The sequence below is a fragment of the Nerophis lumbriciformis genome, linkage group LG22 (genome assembly GCF_033978685.3).
Source record: "Nerophis lumbriciformis linkage group LG22, RoL_Nlum_v2.1, whole genome shotgun sequence".
Taxonomy (NCBI): domain Eukaryota; kingdom Metazoa; phylum Chordata; class Actinopteri; order Syngnathiformes; family Syngnathidae; genus Nerophis; species Nerophis lumbriciformis.
The window spans coordinates 13348665-13367458 of NC_084569.2; the positions used below are offsets into that span (position 1 = coordinate 13348665).

An 18794-nucleotide genomic window follows, 5' to 3' on the forward strand; every position below is an offset into this window, starting at 1 on the left:
GTTTGGAGGAGAAAAGGTGAAGCCTTTAATCCCAGGAACACCACTCCTACCGCCAAGCATGGTGGTGGTAGTATTATGCTCTGGGCTTGTTTTGCTGCCAATGGAACTGGTGCTTTAAATGGGACAATAAAAACGGAGCATTACCTCCAAATTCTTCAGGACAACCTAAAATCATCAGCTCGGAGGTTGGGTCTTGGGTGCAGTTGGGTGTTCCAACAGGACAATGACCCCAAACACACGTCAAAAGTGGTAAAGGAATGGCTAAATCAGGCTAGACATAAGGTTTTAGAATGGCCTTCCCAAAGTCATGACAAGTCCATGTCAGAAAACCAACAAATTTAGCTGAACTGCACCAATTTTGTCATAAGGAGTGGTCAAAAATTCAACAAGAAGCTTGTGGATGGCTACCAAAAGTGCCTTATTGCAGTGAAACTTGCCAAGGGACATGTAAGCAAATATTAACATTGCTGTATGTATACTTTTGACCCAGCACATTTGGTCACATTTTCAGTAGACCCATAATAAATTCATAAAAGAACCAAACTTCATGAATGTTTTTTGTGACCAACAAGTATGTGCTCCAATCACTCTATCACAAAAAGATAAGAGTTGTAGAAATCATTGGAAACTCAAGACAGCCACGACATTATGTTCTTTACAGGTGTATGTAAACTTTTGACCACGACTGTACAGTATATGTTCACCATTTGCAAATAATGCACAGCCTGAGTTTAATGTGTGTTTGCCTTCCCTAGTTCTTTGAAGAGTAAAGAGCTCTCCCCTGTTATTGGACACAAAGCCATCCAAGTGGCAAGTCCCACAGTCCCCCTCAACTGCAGTCCCCAGAGCAGCACTCAGTGCCCCCACTCCACAGAGCACAGCCCTCACAACCTCCGCAAAGGTCAGCTTTAATAGCCTTTACTGTGTGACTCCAGTTTCTAATTGAGAGGAAGTAACATGATGTGATGTCTGTCCCCAGGTTCCAAAAAATTGGCCCCCGTGCCTCCCAAAGTCCCTTACTGCCAATCCGGTGTGATGTCTGACCAGTCGACAGGCCAGCCATCACCTGTCAGCCTTTCCCCCACCCCTCCCAGCACCCCTTCCCCTTACGGACTGGTGTGCAGTCTCGGGCAGGTTCCCCCGTCGTCCCCTGGCCAGACCCCATTGGGGGCACCTCACTCCCTATCATCCCCGTCGTCCTTAACGGGTACGCTCACCAAGTCGCGACCCGCTCCAAAGCCCAGGCAGAGACCCAGCCTGCCTCCTCCGCAGCCGCCCACCGTGCCCGCCGAGTTCGCCGCCCCTGCTCCGATGCCAGTCCCGGTTCCCCAGCCTCTGGAGCAGGGCCTGGTGGATGGACTGTCTCCTGGGGAGAGCATGTCTACAGGTAAACACCAGCTACCGCCATCGCCGCCACAGATGGAGCTGCAGCGGCCCTCGCTCAGACTCGCTGTGGCTCTGTCCGGTGGAGACGGTGGACGTGTGTAGGACTCAGTAGGACTTTAGACAGACAAAATTTCGATTTGACGTTCCCCAACAAAGTTCTGACTGAATGAAGTTGGCCTTTTAAACACAGTGTGGGTACACAATATGGACAAAAGTATTTGAATTAATTTTTTTTGTTAGTCCGTCTAAACCTAGCCTAAAATGGTGAATCTTTGTTAGTCTATATTTTTTTAATGATTTGCTAATGCACCCACCAGGTGGCGCCAGTCCATTGTTAATGGGCTTTCATGCACGGTTTCCTGGTGGGCTACATTGCGCTCGTCTTGACACATAAACAGGGCCGGGCCCTTGGCTTTTTGTGGTCCCATTTCAGTCCTTGATATTCCTCGTGTAACACGCTAGAGCTCGGGTGTCCAACTCATTTTAGATCGGGGGCCACATGGAGAAAAATCCACTCCAAAGTGGGCCGGACTGGTGAAATCACGGCGCGATAACTTAGAAATAAAGACAACTTCAGATTGTTTTCTTTGTTTAAAAAGAGAACAAGCACATTCTGTAATTGTACAAATCATAATAATGTTTTTTTTAATAGTATTCTATATTCATTTGTCGTTATTTATATTTTCTGAATATTTACGTGATAATGTTCATCAGTCAACTCATTGGTGTTAATTTTCAATCTATCAAGATAAAAAAATTGGTATCACTTTAGTACGGGGAACATATTCACCATTAATTAGTTGCTTATTAAAGTAAGAAAGACTTAATTTAGAGTTATTTAGACACTAGGGGAACATATAAGGGTTAGGGTTAGGGCAGTGGTTCTTAACCTTGTTGGAGGTACCGAACCCCACCAGTTTCATATGCGCATTCACCGAACCCTTCTTTAGTGAAAAATAAAATTTTAAAATCAAGACAAAGTTATATGTTTTTGGCAACACTTTAGTATGGGGAACATATTCTAAGTAACAAAAACTTAATTTAGAGTTATTTGGTTAGGGTTAGAGGGTTAGGGCCAGGGTTAGAGGGTTGGGGTTATAATAAGGCCAAGCCGAATAAGGCATTAATAAATACTTAATAATGACTAGTTTAGAGCCAATATGTTACTAATTTGCATGTTAATAAGCAACTAATTAAAGGGGAACATTATCACCAGACCTATGTAAGCGTCAATATATACCTTGATGTTGCAGAAAAAAGACCATATATTTTTTTAACCGATTTCCGAACTCTAAATGGGTGAATTTTGGCAAATTAAAAGCCTTTCTATTATTCGCTTTCGGGAAGCAATCCGCCATTTTCTCACTTTCGTCGTTGTGTTGTCGGAGGGTGTAACAACACGAACAGGGACGGATTCAAGTTGCACCAGTGGCCCAAAGATGCGAAAGTGGCAAGAAATTGGACGAAATTTGTTCAAAATACGAGGCTGTGGGGAAAGCCGACGAAATGGTCAGTCGTTTGTTCCGCACACTTTACCGACGAAAGCTATGCTACGACAGAGATGGCAAGAATGTGTGGATATCCTGCGACACTCAAAGCAGATGCTGACATCAACTCCAAAACTGGACAAATCAGCTTTCAAGAAAAGAGAGCGGATGAGGGTATGTCTACAGAATATATTAATTGATGAAAACTTTATTCATTACTCGCGGTTTTACGTAAATTATTATACATAAACTGTGTCTACCAATAATTTAGCTTAAAAACATTTAAATGCAGACAGTTGCCAAATGTATTTCATATGCTGTAAACCTAGTTCATAGTTGTTAGTTTCCTTTAATGCCAAACAAACACATACCAATCGTTGGTTAGAAGGCGATCGCCGAATTCGTCCTCGCTTTCTCCCGTGTCGCTGGCTGTCGTGTCGTTTTCGAAGGTTTCGCTTGCATACGGTTCAAACCGATATGGCTCAATAGCTTCAGTTTCTTCTTCAATTTCGTTTTCGCTACCTGCCTCCACACTACAACCATCCGTTTCAATACATGCGTAATCTGTTGAATCGCTTAAGCCGCTGAAATCCGAGTCTGAATCCGAGCTAATGTCGCTATACCTTGCTGTTCTATCCGCCATGTTTGTTTGTATTGGCTTCACTATGTGACGTCACAGGAAAATGGACGGGTGTATATAACGATGGTTAAAATCAGGCACTTTGAAGCTTTTTTTAGGGATATTGCGTGATGAGTAAAATTTTGAAAACAACTTCAAAAAATAAAATAAGCCACTGGGAATTGATTTTTAATGGTTTTAACCCTTCTGAAATTGTGATAATGTTCCCCTTTAATGGTGAATGTGTTCCCCATACTAAAGTGTTACCATGTTTTTTTTACTGGTGCACAAAATGAACAGTGCATGAACATCACCTTGTTCAAAGAACAAAACAGACACAGTGCATAAACTCACAACAAATTACACACCTGCAAATCAGTCTGACTTCTGCTGTTGCCGTATCCGTAATACGCCGATAGGGAGAAGTTTTTATTTACACGATGAGTCGGGTGTGTCTTGACCTCCGCCAAACCCCTGAGCCCGACTCACCGAACCCCTAGGGTTCCATCGAACCCAAGTTAAGAACCACTGGGTTAGGGTTACTAATAAGCAATAATTCTGAGGTTATTGAGGGAAGACTCTTAGTTAATGGCTTACTGGTTGTATAATAAGGCCATGCAGAATAAGGCATTAATAAGTACTTAATCATGACTAATTAAGAGCCAATATGTTACTAATATGCATGTTAATAAGCAATTAATTAATGGTGAATATGTTCCCCATACTAAAGTGTTACCAAAAAAGTATATCAAAATCAAATTACAGGATGTTATTTATGTAGTTTGATCATTTTCCTCGACTGATGCACTAACATCATGTGGTTTATTTTGTACATATGTAGCATCATCTACAAAGAATTGCTATAGCGACATCCAGTGGACACATTTAGAACAGCTGTTTCTTTCATTCCAAAATTTCTGGTTCATTTTTATACTTAGCAAACTTATCCCGCGGGCCGGATAAAACCTGTTCGCGGGCCTGATCCGGCCCCCGCGCCGTACGTTTAACACCCCTGCGCTCGGGGCTAAAGAGCTGACTGCAGCTTAGTAAGTATTGTAATACAGTCGTCCTTCGCCACATTACGCGTGGAAGTTTGCGGCTGGTAAAGGTGACTGTGGGTGTTATTTCATGTCTAGAGGGCGTGTTAAGGGTAAAAAACGAACTTGGAAAGTTACCTTTTATTATGCTCTACCTACAGTACAGGCTAAAAGTTTGGACACCTTCCCATTCAATGCGTTTTCTTTATTTTCATGACTATTTACATTGTAGATTGTCACTGAAGGCATCACAACTATGAATGAACACATGTGGAGTTATGTACTTAACAAAAAAAGGTGAAATAACTGAAAACATGTTTTATATTCTAGTTTCTTCAATATAGCCACACTTTGCTCTGATTACTGTTTTGTACACTCTTGGCATTCTCTCAATGAGCTTCGAGAGGAAGTCACCTGAAATGGTTAAATTTCACAGGTGTCATAGTTTTGATGCCTTCAGTGACAATCTACAAGTCATGAAAATAGAGAAAAATGCATTGAAATGAGGTGTGTCCAAATTTTTGGCCTGTAGTGTATGACAATATTAAATTTATAATTAATAATTCCTACTTTGTCAGGACCAAAACCAATTAACAGCCATGAACGAGAGTTTACTTAATTACGCATGGCGACCAGAAGTTGGTTTGCCTATTGGAACCTGGAAAAGCCAACAAAAATGTAATTCAAGTACATTTATAATTAGATATTGAAAAATAATGTATTATTAATATTTTGCAAGCTATGTAAAGATTTGCATATACAAAACCCAAAACCAGTGAAGTTGGCATGTTGTTTAAATGGTAAATAAAAACAGAATACAATGATAGGATTTCAACTTATATTCAATTGAATAGACTGCAAAGACAAGATACTTAATGTTCCAACTGGTAAACTTTGTTATTTTTTGCAAATTGTAGCTCATTTGGATTTTGATGCCTGTAACATGTTTCAAAACAGCTGGCACAAGTGGCAAAAAAAGACTGATAAAGTTGAGGAATGCTCATCAAACACTTATTTGGAACATCCCACAGGTGAACAGGCTAATTGGGAACAGGTGGGTGCCATGATTGGGTATAAAAGCAGCTTCCATGAAATGCTCAGTCATTCCCAAACAAGGATGGGGCGAGGGTCACCACTTTGTGAACAAATGCCTGAGCAAATTGTCCAACAGTTTAAGAACAACATTTCTCAACTAGCTATTGCAAGGAATTTAAGGATTTCACCATCTACGGTCTGTAATATTATCACTGCACATAAGCGGCTTAGCCCGTGACCTTCGATCCCTCAGGCGGTACTGCATCAAAAAAGCGACATCAGTGTGTAAAGGATATCACCACATGGGCTCAGGAACACTTTAGAAAACCACTGTCAGTAACTACAGTTGGTCGCTACATCTGTAAGCGCAAGTTAAAATTCTACTATGCAAAGCCAAAGCCATTTATCAACAACACCCAGAAACGCCGATGGCTTTGCTGGGCCTGAGCTCATGGACTGATGCAAAGTGTAAAAGCGTTCTGTGGTCTGACGAGCCCACATTTCAAATTGATTTTGGAAACTGTGGACGTCGTGTCCTCCGGACCAAAGAGGAAAAGAACCATCCGGACTGTTCTAGGCACAAAGTTGAAAAGCCAGCATATGTGATAGTATGGGGGTGTATTAGTGCCCAAGACATGGGTAACTTACACATCTGTGAAGGCACCATTAATGCTGAAAGATACATACAGGTTCTGGAGCAACATATGTTGCCATCCAAGCAACGTTATCATGGACGCCCCTGCTTATTTCAGCAAGACAATGCCAAGCCACGTGTTACAACAGCGTGGCTTCGTAGTAAAAGAGTGCGGGTACTAGACTGGCCTGCCTGTAGTCCAGACCTGTCTCCCATTGAAAATGTGTGGCGCAACATGAAGCCTAAAATACCACAACGGAGACCCCCGGACTGTTGAACAACTTAAGCTGTACATCAAGCAAGAATGGGAAAGAATTCCACCGGAAAAGCTTAAAAAATGTGTCTCCTCAGTTCCCAAACGTTTACTGAGTGTTGTTAAAAGGAAAGGCCAATGTAATACAGTGGTAAAAATGCCCCTGTGCCAACTTTTCTGCAATGTGTTGCTGCCATTAAATTCTAAGTTAATGATTATTTGCAAAAAAAAAATTAAGTTTCTCAGTTCGAATTTAAGTTGAAAAGGATTTGCAAATCATTGTATTCTGTTTTTGTTTACGATATACACAACGTGCCAACTTCACTGCTTTTGGGTTTTGTACTATTAATAATCACGTATGAACAATGAACAGAAAGACTCCATCAATAGATACGGTTCAATTTATTCTAATACGTCCAATAGTCATGTGTTTATTATGTTCCTGATAATATCCAAAGTTTGTATGAAAAAAAAAATAGGTTGATACGTCCAAGGAGAAAAGTAAAGTGTTCGATATTTCCTACTGTTGTGAAGCCAATTCCAAACTGCTCTGTCGCTTCGGCCTTAATTTAAAAAGTAAACAAAACCCAATAAATGGGCAAAAACTATGAAAAAAAACAATATTTTTTAGACATTAAATCTTTAGGGAAAAGGTTGGGCTACGATATAAACTTAAATAGTACGGCCGTTTTAGACATACGGCCGTAAATCTGTCACAGGGACGGCGTTCCAAAGCATTGCTAAATTAGCAATTATCTTTAATGGCTTTTGAACGGAGGCGAGGCTGTTAAACCAAATTAGAACAAATAAAACAAGGTACATTTTGACTCACCGCTGAATAACAGTTTAGCAGAAACAAAGTATGATTGTATCCATGAGGTAATTCCGATTATGAAAGTAGAACAAGCAAACACATGCAGAATACGATGAACCCGTTGATGATCAGCTATTGTGTGCCGTGAGATACAGTCTGGTGTGCCGTCGGAGATTATGTAATTTCACCTATTTGGGTTAAAAATATTTTTTGCAAACCAGTAATTATAATCCGCAAATAATGTGCCGTTGTTGAGTGTCTGTGCTGTCTAGAGCTCGGCAGAGTAACCGTGTAATACTCTTCCATATCAGTAGGTGGCAGCCGTTAGCTAATTGCTTTGTAGATGTCGGAAACAGCAGGAGGCAGCGTGCAGGTAAAAAGGTATCTAATGCTTAAACCAAAAATAAACAAATGGTGAGTGCCCCTAAGAAAAGACATTGAAGCTTAGGAAAGGCTACGCAGAACGAAACTAAAACTGAACTGGCTATAAAGTAAACAAAAATAGGATGCTGGACGACAGCAAAGACTTACTGTGGAGCAAAGACGGCGTCCACAATGTACATCCGAACATGACAATCAACAATGTCCCCACAAAGAAGGATAAAAACAACTGAAATATTCTTGATTGCTAAAATACAGTAGATGCGGGAAATATTGCTCAAAGGAAGACATGCAACTGCTACAGGAAAATACCAAAAAAACAGAAAAAGCCACCAAAATAGGAGCGCAAGACAAGAACTGTCATGACGTGGATTATTTCGCAAATAACTGCGTGGATTATTTTCCCGGGATGCAAACGGACCGGACCGGACAAGGCTTGCAGGTAAATACATGATTTAATGTTAACTCAAAAGTTACAAAACAAAAAGCGCTCACAGTGGTGGAACAAAACTTGGCGCAGGTAACAAAACTAACACATGGGCAGAAACTATGGACATGAAACAAAACTACACTTACTGTGACGTGAAACGAGCACGAAAAGAGCAGCATGAACTATGGCATGGACAGAGTAATCAGAGTAGCACATAGCAAGAACCAAGTATCATCAGAGTAATGTCGCCAGGCTGACTACCTGGCAACTACAGGCTTAAATAGTCTCTTCCTTATTAGTGACAGGTGCGTGAGTCCAAATGAGTCAGGTGAAACCAATGAGTCGTCATGGTGACAAAACAAACCAGGAAGCGTAAACAGGAACTAAAAGAGTCCAAAAACTAACAGAACATAACCAAACAAAACATGACCACAGAACATGACAAGATCTAAAACACTACACACAGGAAAACAGCAAAAAACTCAAAATAATTCAGGGGGTGATGTGACAGGTGGTGTCAGTACACCTACTTTGAGACAAGAGCTATATTGATGCATGCTTGGTTATGCTTTAAAGGCCTACTGAAATGCGATTTTCTTATTTAAACGGGGATAGCAGGTCCATTCTATATGTCATACTTGATCATTTCGCGATATTGCCATATTTTTGCTGAAAGGATTTAGTAGAGAACATCGACGATGAAGTTTGCAACTTTTGGTCGATGATAAAAAAGCCTTGCCTCTACCGAAAGTAGCAGACGAGTAGCGTGACATCACAGGTTGTGGAGCTCCTCACATCTGCACATTGTTTACAATCATGGCCACCAGCAGCGAAAGCGATTCGGACCGAGAAAGCGACGATTCCTCCATTAATTTGAGCGAGGATGAAAGATTCGTGGATGAGGAAAGTGAGAGTGAAGGACTAGAGGGCAGTGGGAGCGATTCAGATAGGGAAGATGCTGTGAGAGGCGGGTGGGACCTGATATTCAGCTGGGAATGACTAAAACAGTAAATAAACACAAGACATATATATACTCTATGAGCCACAACACAACCAGGCTTATATTTAATATGCCACAAATTAATCCCGCATAACAAACACCTCCCCCCTCCCGTCCATATAACCCGCCAATACAACTCAAACACCTGCACGACACTCAATCCCACAGCCTAAAGTACCGTTCACCTCCCCAAAGTTCATACAGCACATATATTTCCCCAAAGTCCCCAAAGTTACGTACGTGACATGCACATAACGGCACGCACGTACGGGCAAGCGATCAAATGTTTGGAAGCCGCAGCTGCATGCGTACTCACGGTACCGCGTCTGCGCATCCAACTCAAAGTCCTCCTGGTAAGAGTCTCTGTTGTCCCAGTTCTCCACAGGCCAATGGTAAAGCTTGACTGTCATCTTCCGGGAATGTAAACAATGAATCACCGGCTGTGTTATCCGGAAAAACAGTCAGGGGGTGCATTCTACGGCGGGGGTGCGTTATCCGGCACAACACCTGCCGCAATACACCGCTTCCCACCTACAGCTTTCTTCTTTGCTGTCTCCATTGTTCATTGAACAAATTGCAAAAGATTCACCAACACAGATGTCCAGAATACTGTGGAATTTTGCGATGAAAACAGACGACTTAATAGCTGGCCACCATGCTGTCCCAAAATGTCCTCTACAATCCGTGACGTCACGCGCAGGCGTCATCATACCGAGACGTTTTCAGCAGGATATTTCGCGCGAAATTTAAAATTGCACTTTAGTAAGCTAACCCGACCGTATTGGCATGTGTTGCAATGTTAAGATTTCATCATTGATATATAAACTATCAGACTGCGTGATCGGTCGTAGTGGGTTTCAGTAGGCCTTTAAAGTCATATCCAACAATTGCGACGACAACTTTTTACTGTCAACTGAGTTTCGTTTTTGAATGATTTCTGCTGGTGGTGTGCCTCTGCATTTTTTCAATGCAAAAAAGGTGCTTGGGCTCCAAAAATATTGAAAAGCACTGCTCTAAACAACCGCATACAGTGTTTAGGCCAGGGGCCGGGCCCCTTCACGCAAACATCGACTGCGGACTCAACCCCTGCAAAATCTTTTCAGAGAAACTTCCCAGAAACCTCAAGTACTTTTGTTCATTGTGTGTATTAGCATTTGCTTCACAAAGCTACTGTAGCAATGAGGGCTCTCAGCCTTTTTGTATTCACCGCTTGTGTTATGTGACGATGTTTCCCTGTTTTCCGCGCGGAAACATCCGGCAAAGCATAGCCCGTTGCCATTAGAACCATCATGTGCTCTCTCTGTATATATCTGTGTTACGCAGCAGAGCTCGTCCACTCCAGCCAAACCTCAAGATTCAGTGCGTAGTTCTGATGAGGTTTTTCTGTCAATATATATATATATATATATATATATATACATATATATATTTATCGCTCATCTTGTTTCCTATATTTTGTATCTATATTTATCGTTCTCTTGTTCCCCCCTTGCTACTACTTTGTACCTTGCAGCTGTGTGAGGCCAGGGCTTCAGTGTGGGCTAAGTGTGAGGGGGACATTTAGGGTAAGACAGACCGCCCACGCCCCCATGCGCTCCATCTTCACTGCCTGGCCTGGTGTGGTTGTGGCTGCCTCTGGGCTCTCCTGCAGCCAGCCTCAAAACATGCCAGCTCCACCGATCAATCAGGTCCTCGCGGCCCCCCCTCCCGCCCTCCCTTGTGTAATTCCCTTCTAGAGGGTGGACACCTTCTCATGTCTCTTTGCACGACAGGCGCATGGCTCAAGGACTTCCCAGAGTGCACCACGGCGTGCTCACATTGCAGACGCTTGCACAGGTTCATCTGATAGCCCTTTTTTTTTTGCAGTGGAACCTCTAAGTGCCAATGCAATCTAGTGCAGGGAGGCCAAAGCGGTAATTCCCAGCGTTAAACTGTGGTCATCATAAAAACTACAATACTCTTATAGGTGCAAAAATAATTCTAATCTAATCAGAGAATCTGGAGAAATCACGGCACGTAAGCGCCGTAGCCCGTGACCTTCGATCCCCCAGGCGGTGCTGCATCAAAAAGCGACATCAGTGTGTAAAGGATATCACCACATGATATCATATGTATATCATATATACCAGTGGTTCTCAAATGGGGGTACGCGTATCCCTGGGGGTACTTGAAGGTATGCCAAGGGGTACAGGAGATTTTTTTTTAAATATTCTAAAAATAGCAACAATTCAAAAAATTATTTATAAATATATTTATTGAATAATACTTCAACAAAATGTGAATGTAAGTTCATAAACTCAGTGAAGCACAAGCTCAGGTTTCTCACTAAAATGTCTGTCAAAAAGAACTGTGAAAAGAAATGCAACAATGCAATATTCAGTGTTGACAGCTAGATTTTTTGTGGACATGTTCCATAAATATTGATGTTAAAGATTTCTTTTTTTGTGAAGAAATGTTTAGAATTAAGTTCATGAATCCAGATGGATCTCTATTACAATCCCCAAAGAGGGCACTTTAAGATGATGATTACTTCTTTGTGTAGAAATCTGTCCCTTTGGGACAGAGGACCCTATTGAATTTCTAGCGTTTTATTATTATACCGCCACCTCTTTGAGCTGTAACTTGACCCTCTTAACATGCTTCAAAACTCACCAAATTGGACACACACATCAGGACTGGTGAAAATTGTGATCTAATCAAAAAAACAAACCCCAAAACTTAAAATTGCGCTCTAGCGCCCCCTAGGAAGAAAACACAGACAAAACTGCCTGTAACTCCCAGTAGGAATGTTGTAGAGATATGAAACAAAAACCTCTATGGAGGTCTCACTTAGACCTATATTTCATACACTGACAATTCCCGGCAAAAATCAACAGGAAGTTTGCAATTCCCCCTTCAAAACAAAAGTTTTGTAAAAACAGTCACCTTTTTCTAACATTATCTCCCCTGAGCGCGTTTGTCGTGTCGGCTTCAAATTACTACAGGAGAGAGATTGAACCCTTCTGATTAAAAGTTGATGAATGAGTTTTAATTACTGCTCCGGTTTGGAGTTTATGAGCCCTCAAAGTCGGTCCCGGCCATCGCTGCTTGCAGCTTTAATTTATAGTTCAATCACTTGTTTATTTCTCAACAAGTTTTTAGTTATTTTTATATATTTTTTTCCAAATAGTTCAAGAAAAAACACTACAAATGAGCAATATTTTACACTGTTATACAATTTAATAAATCAGAAACTGATGACAGTGCTTCTTTATCTAACCAAAAATGCTTTGCTCTGATTAGGGGGTACCGGTACTTGAATTAAAAAAATGTTCATGGGGGTACATCACTGAAAAAAGGTTGAGAACCACTGATATATACCACCAAAAAATAGGTCGATACGTCCAAGTAAAGTGTTCGATATTTCCTACTGCTGTGAAGCCAATTCAAAACTGCTATGTTGCTTCGGCCTTAATTTAAAAAGTAAACAAAACACAATAAATGGGCAAAAACTATCTATAACAAAACTGCTATGTCGCTTCGGCCTTAATTTAAATAGTAAACAAAACACAATAAATGGGCAAAAACTATGAAAAACTAAATGTTTTTAGACATATCTTTAGGGAAAAGGTTTGGCTACAATATAAACTTAAATAGAACGGCCGTTTTTTGAAATACAGCCGTAAATGAATGACATGAAAGCCAATTTTAAACTTTTTAGTCAAAGAAAGCAGTGGTTTTTTTTCACAATTTTGTGACTCAGTGCATGTTTTTAAAGTTAAAGTTAAAGTACCAATGATTGTCACACTGCTCCCCTCACCTCCCAGGGGGTGATCAAGGGTGATGGGTTAAATGCAGAGAATAATTTCGCCACACCTAGTGTGTGTTATAAACGACAAAAAATAGAATAATTTTTTGGATCAATGACTAAATGAGGGTGCTGGTCTGTGATATTCATATGTATAAAGCTGTCTACGGTGCATAATAAATTAAGCACTTTTACATTAAATTACAGCGGCAAAAGAGCAAAAAGACCCTGTGAAGCATCTTCCGCCCACGCCAGAGGCAATTGTGTATAGAAAAATTATCTTATCAGACAGAAAATAAGCAAATATCACCCTTTTTTGAGATATTTCGTCTTACTTAGATTGCAGTTTTTGCAGTGTGGCAGTCAAACATGAGCGAAAAGTGTATATTAAAGTTAAAGTACCAATGATTGTCACACACACACTAGGTGTGGCGAAATTATTCTCTGCATTCGACCCATCACCCTTGATTACCCCCTGGGATGTGAGGGGAGCAGTGTGCAGCAGCGGTGGCCGTGCCCGGGAATCATTTTTGGTGATTTAACCCCCAATTCCAACCCTTGATGCTGAGTGCCAAGCGTTGAGGTAATGGTATTGCCACTATGATGGCAGTATGTCTCAAGTAAACAACACCATTTTAAATGTTCCATTGAAAATATAGAACATTACACACGGTGCTCAAAAAGATATCTATCAAAATGTTTTAGTACGACTTTGGTATGCTATGAAGGATTGTCGGCGAATTAAACATAGGAGTATTAATATGGTGTGTGTATAAGGTCAGACATATTATCTGGCGTTTTGTTTCGCAATATTATACAAAAGCAACTTTTCTTACCTTCTGGTACCTGCTGATCCGTATTTGAGATCTGCATAAGTCCTGAAAAATTGCTCACTCTCGCCGAAGCTTCTTCTTTTTCTCTATCTTCTTGTTATGTGACATTCATCCTCCGCTGTTGCCATTTCTAATATAAAGTAGTGTAAAGTTCTTACTTATATCTGTCAGTAAACTCGCCATGAAAGCGCTAAAACATACCGGTGTAGAGAGTTTACATCAGTAAAATTAGTAGGACAAAACGGCGCTCGCCAAATACTCTCATCAGTGAAGCATGCTTAATATAAAGAGTGCGATTTCTAACAATTAGGAAGGTTTGTGTCATTTTTGTTCTCCGACAGAAAATATGTTAAAACAAAAAATATATATTTTCTTCATGTTTTTTCCATTTTCACACATCTCTAACCAATGTTAAACACTGCAAAAAGTCAGTGTTCAAAAACAAGAAAAAATAATAATAATAATTTGGGGTATTTTATTTGTACTAAGCAAAATTATCTGACAATAGAACAAGAAAATTCGGCTTGTCAAGACTTTCCAAAACAAGTCAAATTAGCTAACTTCAATGACCCCAAAAATACCTTAAAATAAGTATATTCTCACTAGAGATGTCCGATATTATCGGACTGCCAATATTATCGGCCGATAAATGCTTTAAAATGTAATATCGGAAATGATCGGTATCGGTTTCAAAATTATCGGTATCGGTTTCAAAAAGTAAAATGTATGACTTTTTAAAACGCCGCTGTGCACACGGACGTAGGAAGAAGTACAAAGCGCCAATAAACCTTAAAGGCACTGCCTTTGCGTGGCGGCCCAATCACATAATACCTACGGCTTTTAACACACACGTGAATGCAACGCATGTTTGGTCAACAGCTATACAGGTCACACTGAGGGTGGCCGTATAAACAACTTTAACACTGTTACAAATATGTGAACCCACACCAAACAAGAATGACAAACACATTTCGGGAGAACATCCGCACCGTAACACAACATAAACACAACAGAACAAATACCCAGAAGCCCTTGCAGCACTAACTCTTCCGGGACGCTACAACCTCCCCGCCCACCTCAACTCGAGAGCATGTCCCAAATTCCAAGCTGCTGTTCTGAAGCATCTTAAAAAAGATAATGCACTTTGTGACTTCAATAATAAATATGGCAGTGCCATGTTGGCATTTTTTTTTCCATAACTTGAGTTGATTTATTTTGGAAAACCTTGTTACATTGTTTAATGCATCCAGCGGGGCATCACAACAAAATTAGGCACAATAATGTGTTAATTCCACGACAGTATATACCGGTATCGGTTGATATCGGAATCGGTAATTAAGAGTTGGACAATATCGAATATCGGCAAAAAAAAAACATTATCGGACATCTCTAATTCTCACTAATAAGGGCACTTTTCTTGGTAGAAAAAAAAAGACCTTTTTGCTCAATATGTTGAAAAATATTCTTAAATTAAGTAAATGCTAGTGCCATTATCTTGACATAATGATAAGAAATGATTACTTTAAAAAAGTAGTTTTATACTTGTGAGTGTAGATGACACGGCTTTGCAACAGTTGATATTCTAGTTTCAAGCATGTTTTACTCAATATAGGTCATCAAATCTCAGCAACAAGCTGTAATATCTTACTGAGATCATTTAGGACCAAAACCCTTAAAACAAGTAAAACACTCTAACATAAAATCTGCTGAGTGAGAAGAAGTATCTTATCAGACAGAAAATAAGCAAATATCACCCTTATTTGAGATAGTTAATCTTACTTAGATTGCAGTTTTTGCAGTGAATCGTTGAGCAGCTGACCCCCGGGGGTCATTGCACTTCAGAGGTTCCACTCTATGTACACATTTTTAGCCTTATGCTGGCAGACGTGGCCCAATAAACCGCCACCACGCCGGTAATTGTAGCGGGCGGGCGGGCGGTGACCCCCAGGTAACCCCTGCCCCCTCCCCTCTTTTGGCAGGTTCATGGCTTTTTCTTTTTTTTTTACCCCTTTCCTTTTGAAATAACCTCCGCTCCTTTTCTTTAACGCCAACTTCCACGCTGCCATCTCATCCCCACTCAGGAGTCGCCCCTCAGAACACAGAAGCTGTGCTTTTAGACCGAGTGTGTGTTTAGAGCCCCCCGCGTGGTCCTCATGAGTGTCCATCCAAGCCCACCTGGGGATCTTGGTGCCACACACACACACACACACACACACACACACACACACACACACACACACACAGGCGCCGATCCCGTGTGTGCTTCGGGGCCCGAGCACCCACGTCGTTAACTTTCAATCTTTTAAATAATCTTTGAAAAATCAATCTTGATGTTAATTTTGTGGCGAATTTGGTCTGTTTTACATACCGTATTTTTCGGAGTATAAGTTGCACCGGAGTATAAGTCGCACCTGGCGAAAATGCATAATAAAGAAGGAAAAAAACATATATAAATCGCACTGGAGCCCGGCCAAACTATGAAAAAAACTGCGACTTATAGTCCGAAAAATACGGTAATTAAACTTAGACTTAGACTTCCTTTTTATTGTCATTCAAATTTGAACTTTACAGCACAGATAAGAACGAAATTTCGTTACATAAGCTCATGGTAGTGCAGGATAAAAAGCAATAAGGTGCATATATAAATAAATAAATAAATATAAATAATATATGAATATATATATATAAAATAAATAAATATAAATAAATAGATTACTGTTCAGATAAATATAATAAAACAAGTCACAAGTCATATAGTCTACTATTAACAAAAGCCTACCCAAGACACACTGCACACGAGTGAATGAACTTAGTCAAAAGCCATACAGGTCACACTAAGGGTGGCAGTAACGCCAACACTGTCATAAACATGTGCCATATAGTGAAAGCACACTAAACAACGACAACAAACACATTTTGGAAGAATATTTGCACCGCAACATAAACACTACAGGACAAATTCCCAGAATTGATTGCAGCATCGGTGGATCTACACCGAACATCCACTGTAATGATACCAAGTACAGGAGCGTGTCTAGTCGATACTACTATGATTACATCAATTTTTTTTAACATCACAAAATCTAATTTAGTTTTTTTTTTTTTATTTACATTATGTTGGATGGATAAATCACTAATCCTCATCTCCATGGCGACAAATAAAGTAAGTTTCTTACAAGTATCATTATCACTGCAGGACGAGGACTGGCTAAACATGCTTCACTACACACCGTAGCTCACCGGCGTCACAATGTAAACAAACGCCATGGGTGGCTCTACACCTGACATCCACTGTAATGATACCAAGTACAGGACCGATACTACTATGATTACGTCGATATTTTTTGGCATCATATCTTCTTTTGTTTTTTTGTTTTATTTATATTGTGTTTATAAACTCAGAAAATATGTCCCTGGAATATGACCAATGTATGATCCTGTAACGACTTGGTATCGGATCGATACCCAAATTTGTGGTATCATCCAAAACTAATGTAAAGCATCCAAACAACAGAAGAATAAGTGATTATTACATTTTAACAGAAGTGTAGATAGAACATGTTAAAAGAGAAAGTAAGCAGATATTAACAGTAAATGAACAAGTAGATTAATAATTCATTTTTTACAGTTTGTCCTTAATAATTTTGACAAAATAATAGAATGATAAATGACACAATATGTTATTCAGCAGACTAAATTAGGAGCCTTTGTTTGTTTACTTACTACTAAAAGACAAGTTGTCTTGTAAGTTCACTATTTTATTTAAGGACTAACTTACAATAATAAACATATATTTAATGTACCATAAGATGTTTTTGTTCAAATAAAGTCAATAATCAAATTTTGTGTGGTCCCCTTTATATAGAAAAGTACCGAAAAGTACTGAAATACTTTTTGGTACCGGTACCAAAATATTGGTATCGAGACAACACTAACACAGGTCATGAGTTCAAAACCCATACCAAAGACTATAAAATGGGACCCATTACCTCCCTGCTTGGCACTCAGCATCAAGGGTTGGAATTGGGGGGTCAAACCACCAAAAATGATTCCCGGGCGTGGCCACTGCTGCTGCTCACTGCTGCTGCTCACTGCTCCTCTCACCTCACAGGGGGTGATCAAGGGTGATGGGTCAAATGCTGAGGATCATCTCACCACACCTAGTGTGTGTGTGTGACAATCATTGGTACTTTAACTTTACGAGCACCCACTGGCAGAAATGTAGATCGGCGCCTATGCACACACACACACACACACACACACACACACACACACACACACACACACATCCTGTTGCCTCTGTGTTGGTTCGCCTGGCCTTTGTCGTCCAAAGTTGTACTGTAGTGTCATTGTGCGACCATTTTCAGTGGAAAAGGCCGCTTCAGGTGGGACCGCCAACAATAACGAATCCTCTGCTGTCACGACAAAAAAGCCCCCCCCCGACCCCCGGCCCCGGGCCCCTTCCGATAAAATAACACTTCTGCTTTCTTTCATTTCCTTTTTACGCCTCATCTTCCATGTTCCTCCCCTTTTTCTCGCTCCTCACCGTCCCCATTCCACGCACCCGCCATGCTCACCCATTAGATATCTTCAATTACGAAATCCCCAGCATCAATGTCAATCTGGACAGCCTCATCGACGAGTTCAGCGGCGCCCCCTGCAGGAGGTCCCCGGCCAGGGAGGTGGCTCCCGAGGACGAGCCCCAGACCACCACTCTATGACCCCGTAAGGCTGGCCAGTTCACAGCGCCCTCCCCTCCCCCCCCCCGTGTGGCTGTCGTCGCCATCACCGCCAAGGTCGGAAGGGAAACACCAGTTGGCCGCTCCTATCTCCCTAAAAACAACAACAACAACAAACCCCCAACCTTATTTGTGCTCCAAGCTGCAAAGACCCTTCTCTCTTGCAATCCTTCACTAGAACTGAAAGAAAAAAAAACACACCAAAATGCCACATTAAGAGGTGAAATCGATGCCTTTTGGACGAAAGACTGGAATAATATATCAGATTAATTTATTTTTTATCCTGCTTTTGCTTTTTTTCATTGGCGTTGCCGTGGTGATGAGTGACTTTTACTTTGGTTTGCCTTAAACAGTTGTCT

General features: G+C 40.8%; 1 protein-coding gene across 5 annotated transcripts in view; it reads left to right on the forward strand.

The window, feature by feature from the left end:
• The window catches only part of arhgap44a (Rho GTPase activating protein 44a), a 124468-nt gene that overhangs the window by 105272 nt on the left and 402 nt on the right, over nucleotides 1-18794 (forward strand). For 4 of the 5 annotated variants that reach the window (XM_061974222.1, XM_061974227.1, XM_061974223.1 and 1 more), the window contains 3 exons: nucleotides 756-901; nucleotides 980-1387; nucleotides 18281-18794. The exon at nucleotides 18281-18794 is cut by the window's right edge and continues 402 nt beyond it. In XM_061974222.1, coding sequence (XP_061830206.1) covers nucleotides 756-901; nucleotides 980-1387; nucleotides 18281-18417 — 691 coding nt within the window. In that variant the 3' untranslated portion in view covers nucleotides 18418-18794. Of the gene's footprint in view, nucleotides 1-755; nucleotides 902-979; nucleotides 1388-10589; nucleotides 10642-18280 lie in introns of all 5 variants that reach the window. The other variant, XM_061974224.1, reaches the window with a different exon arrangement.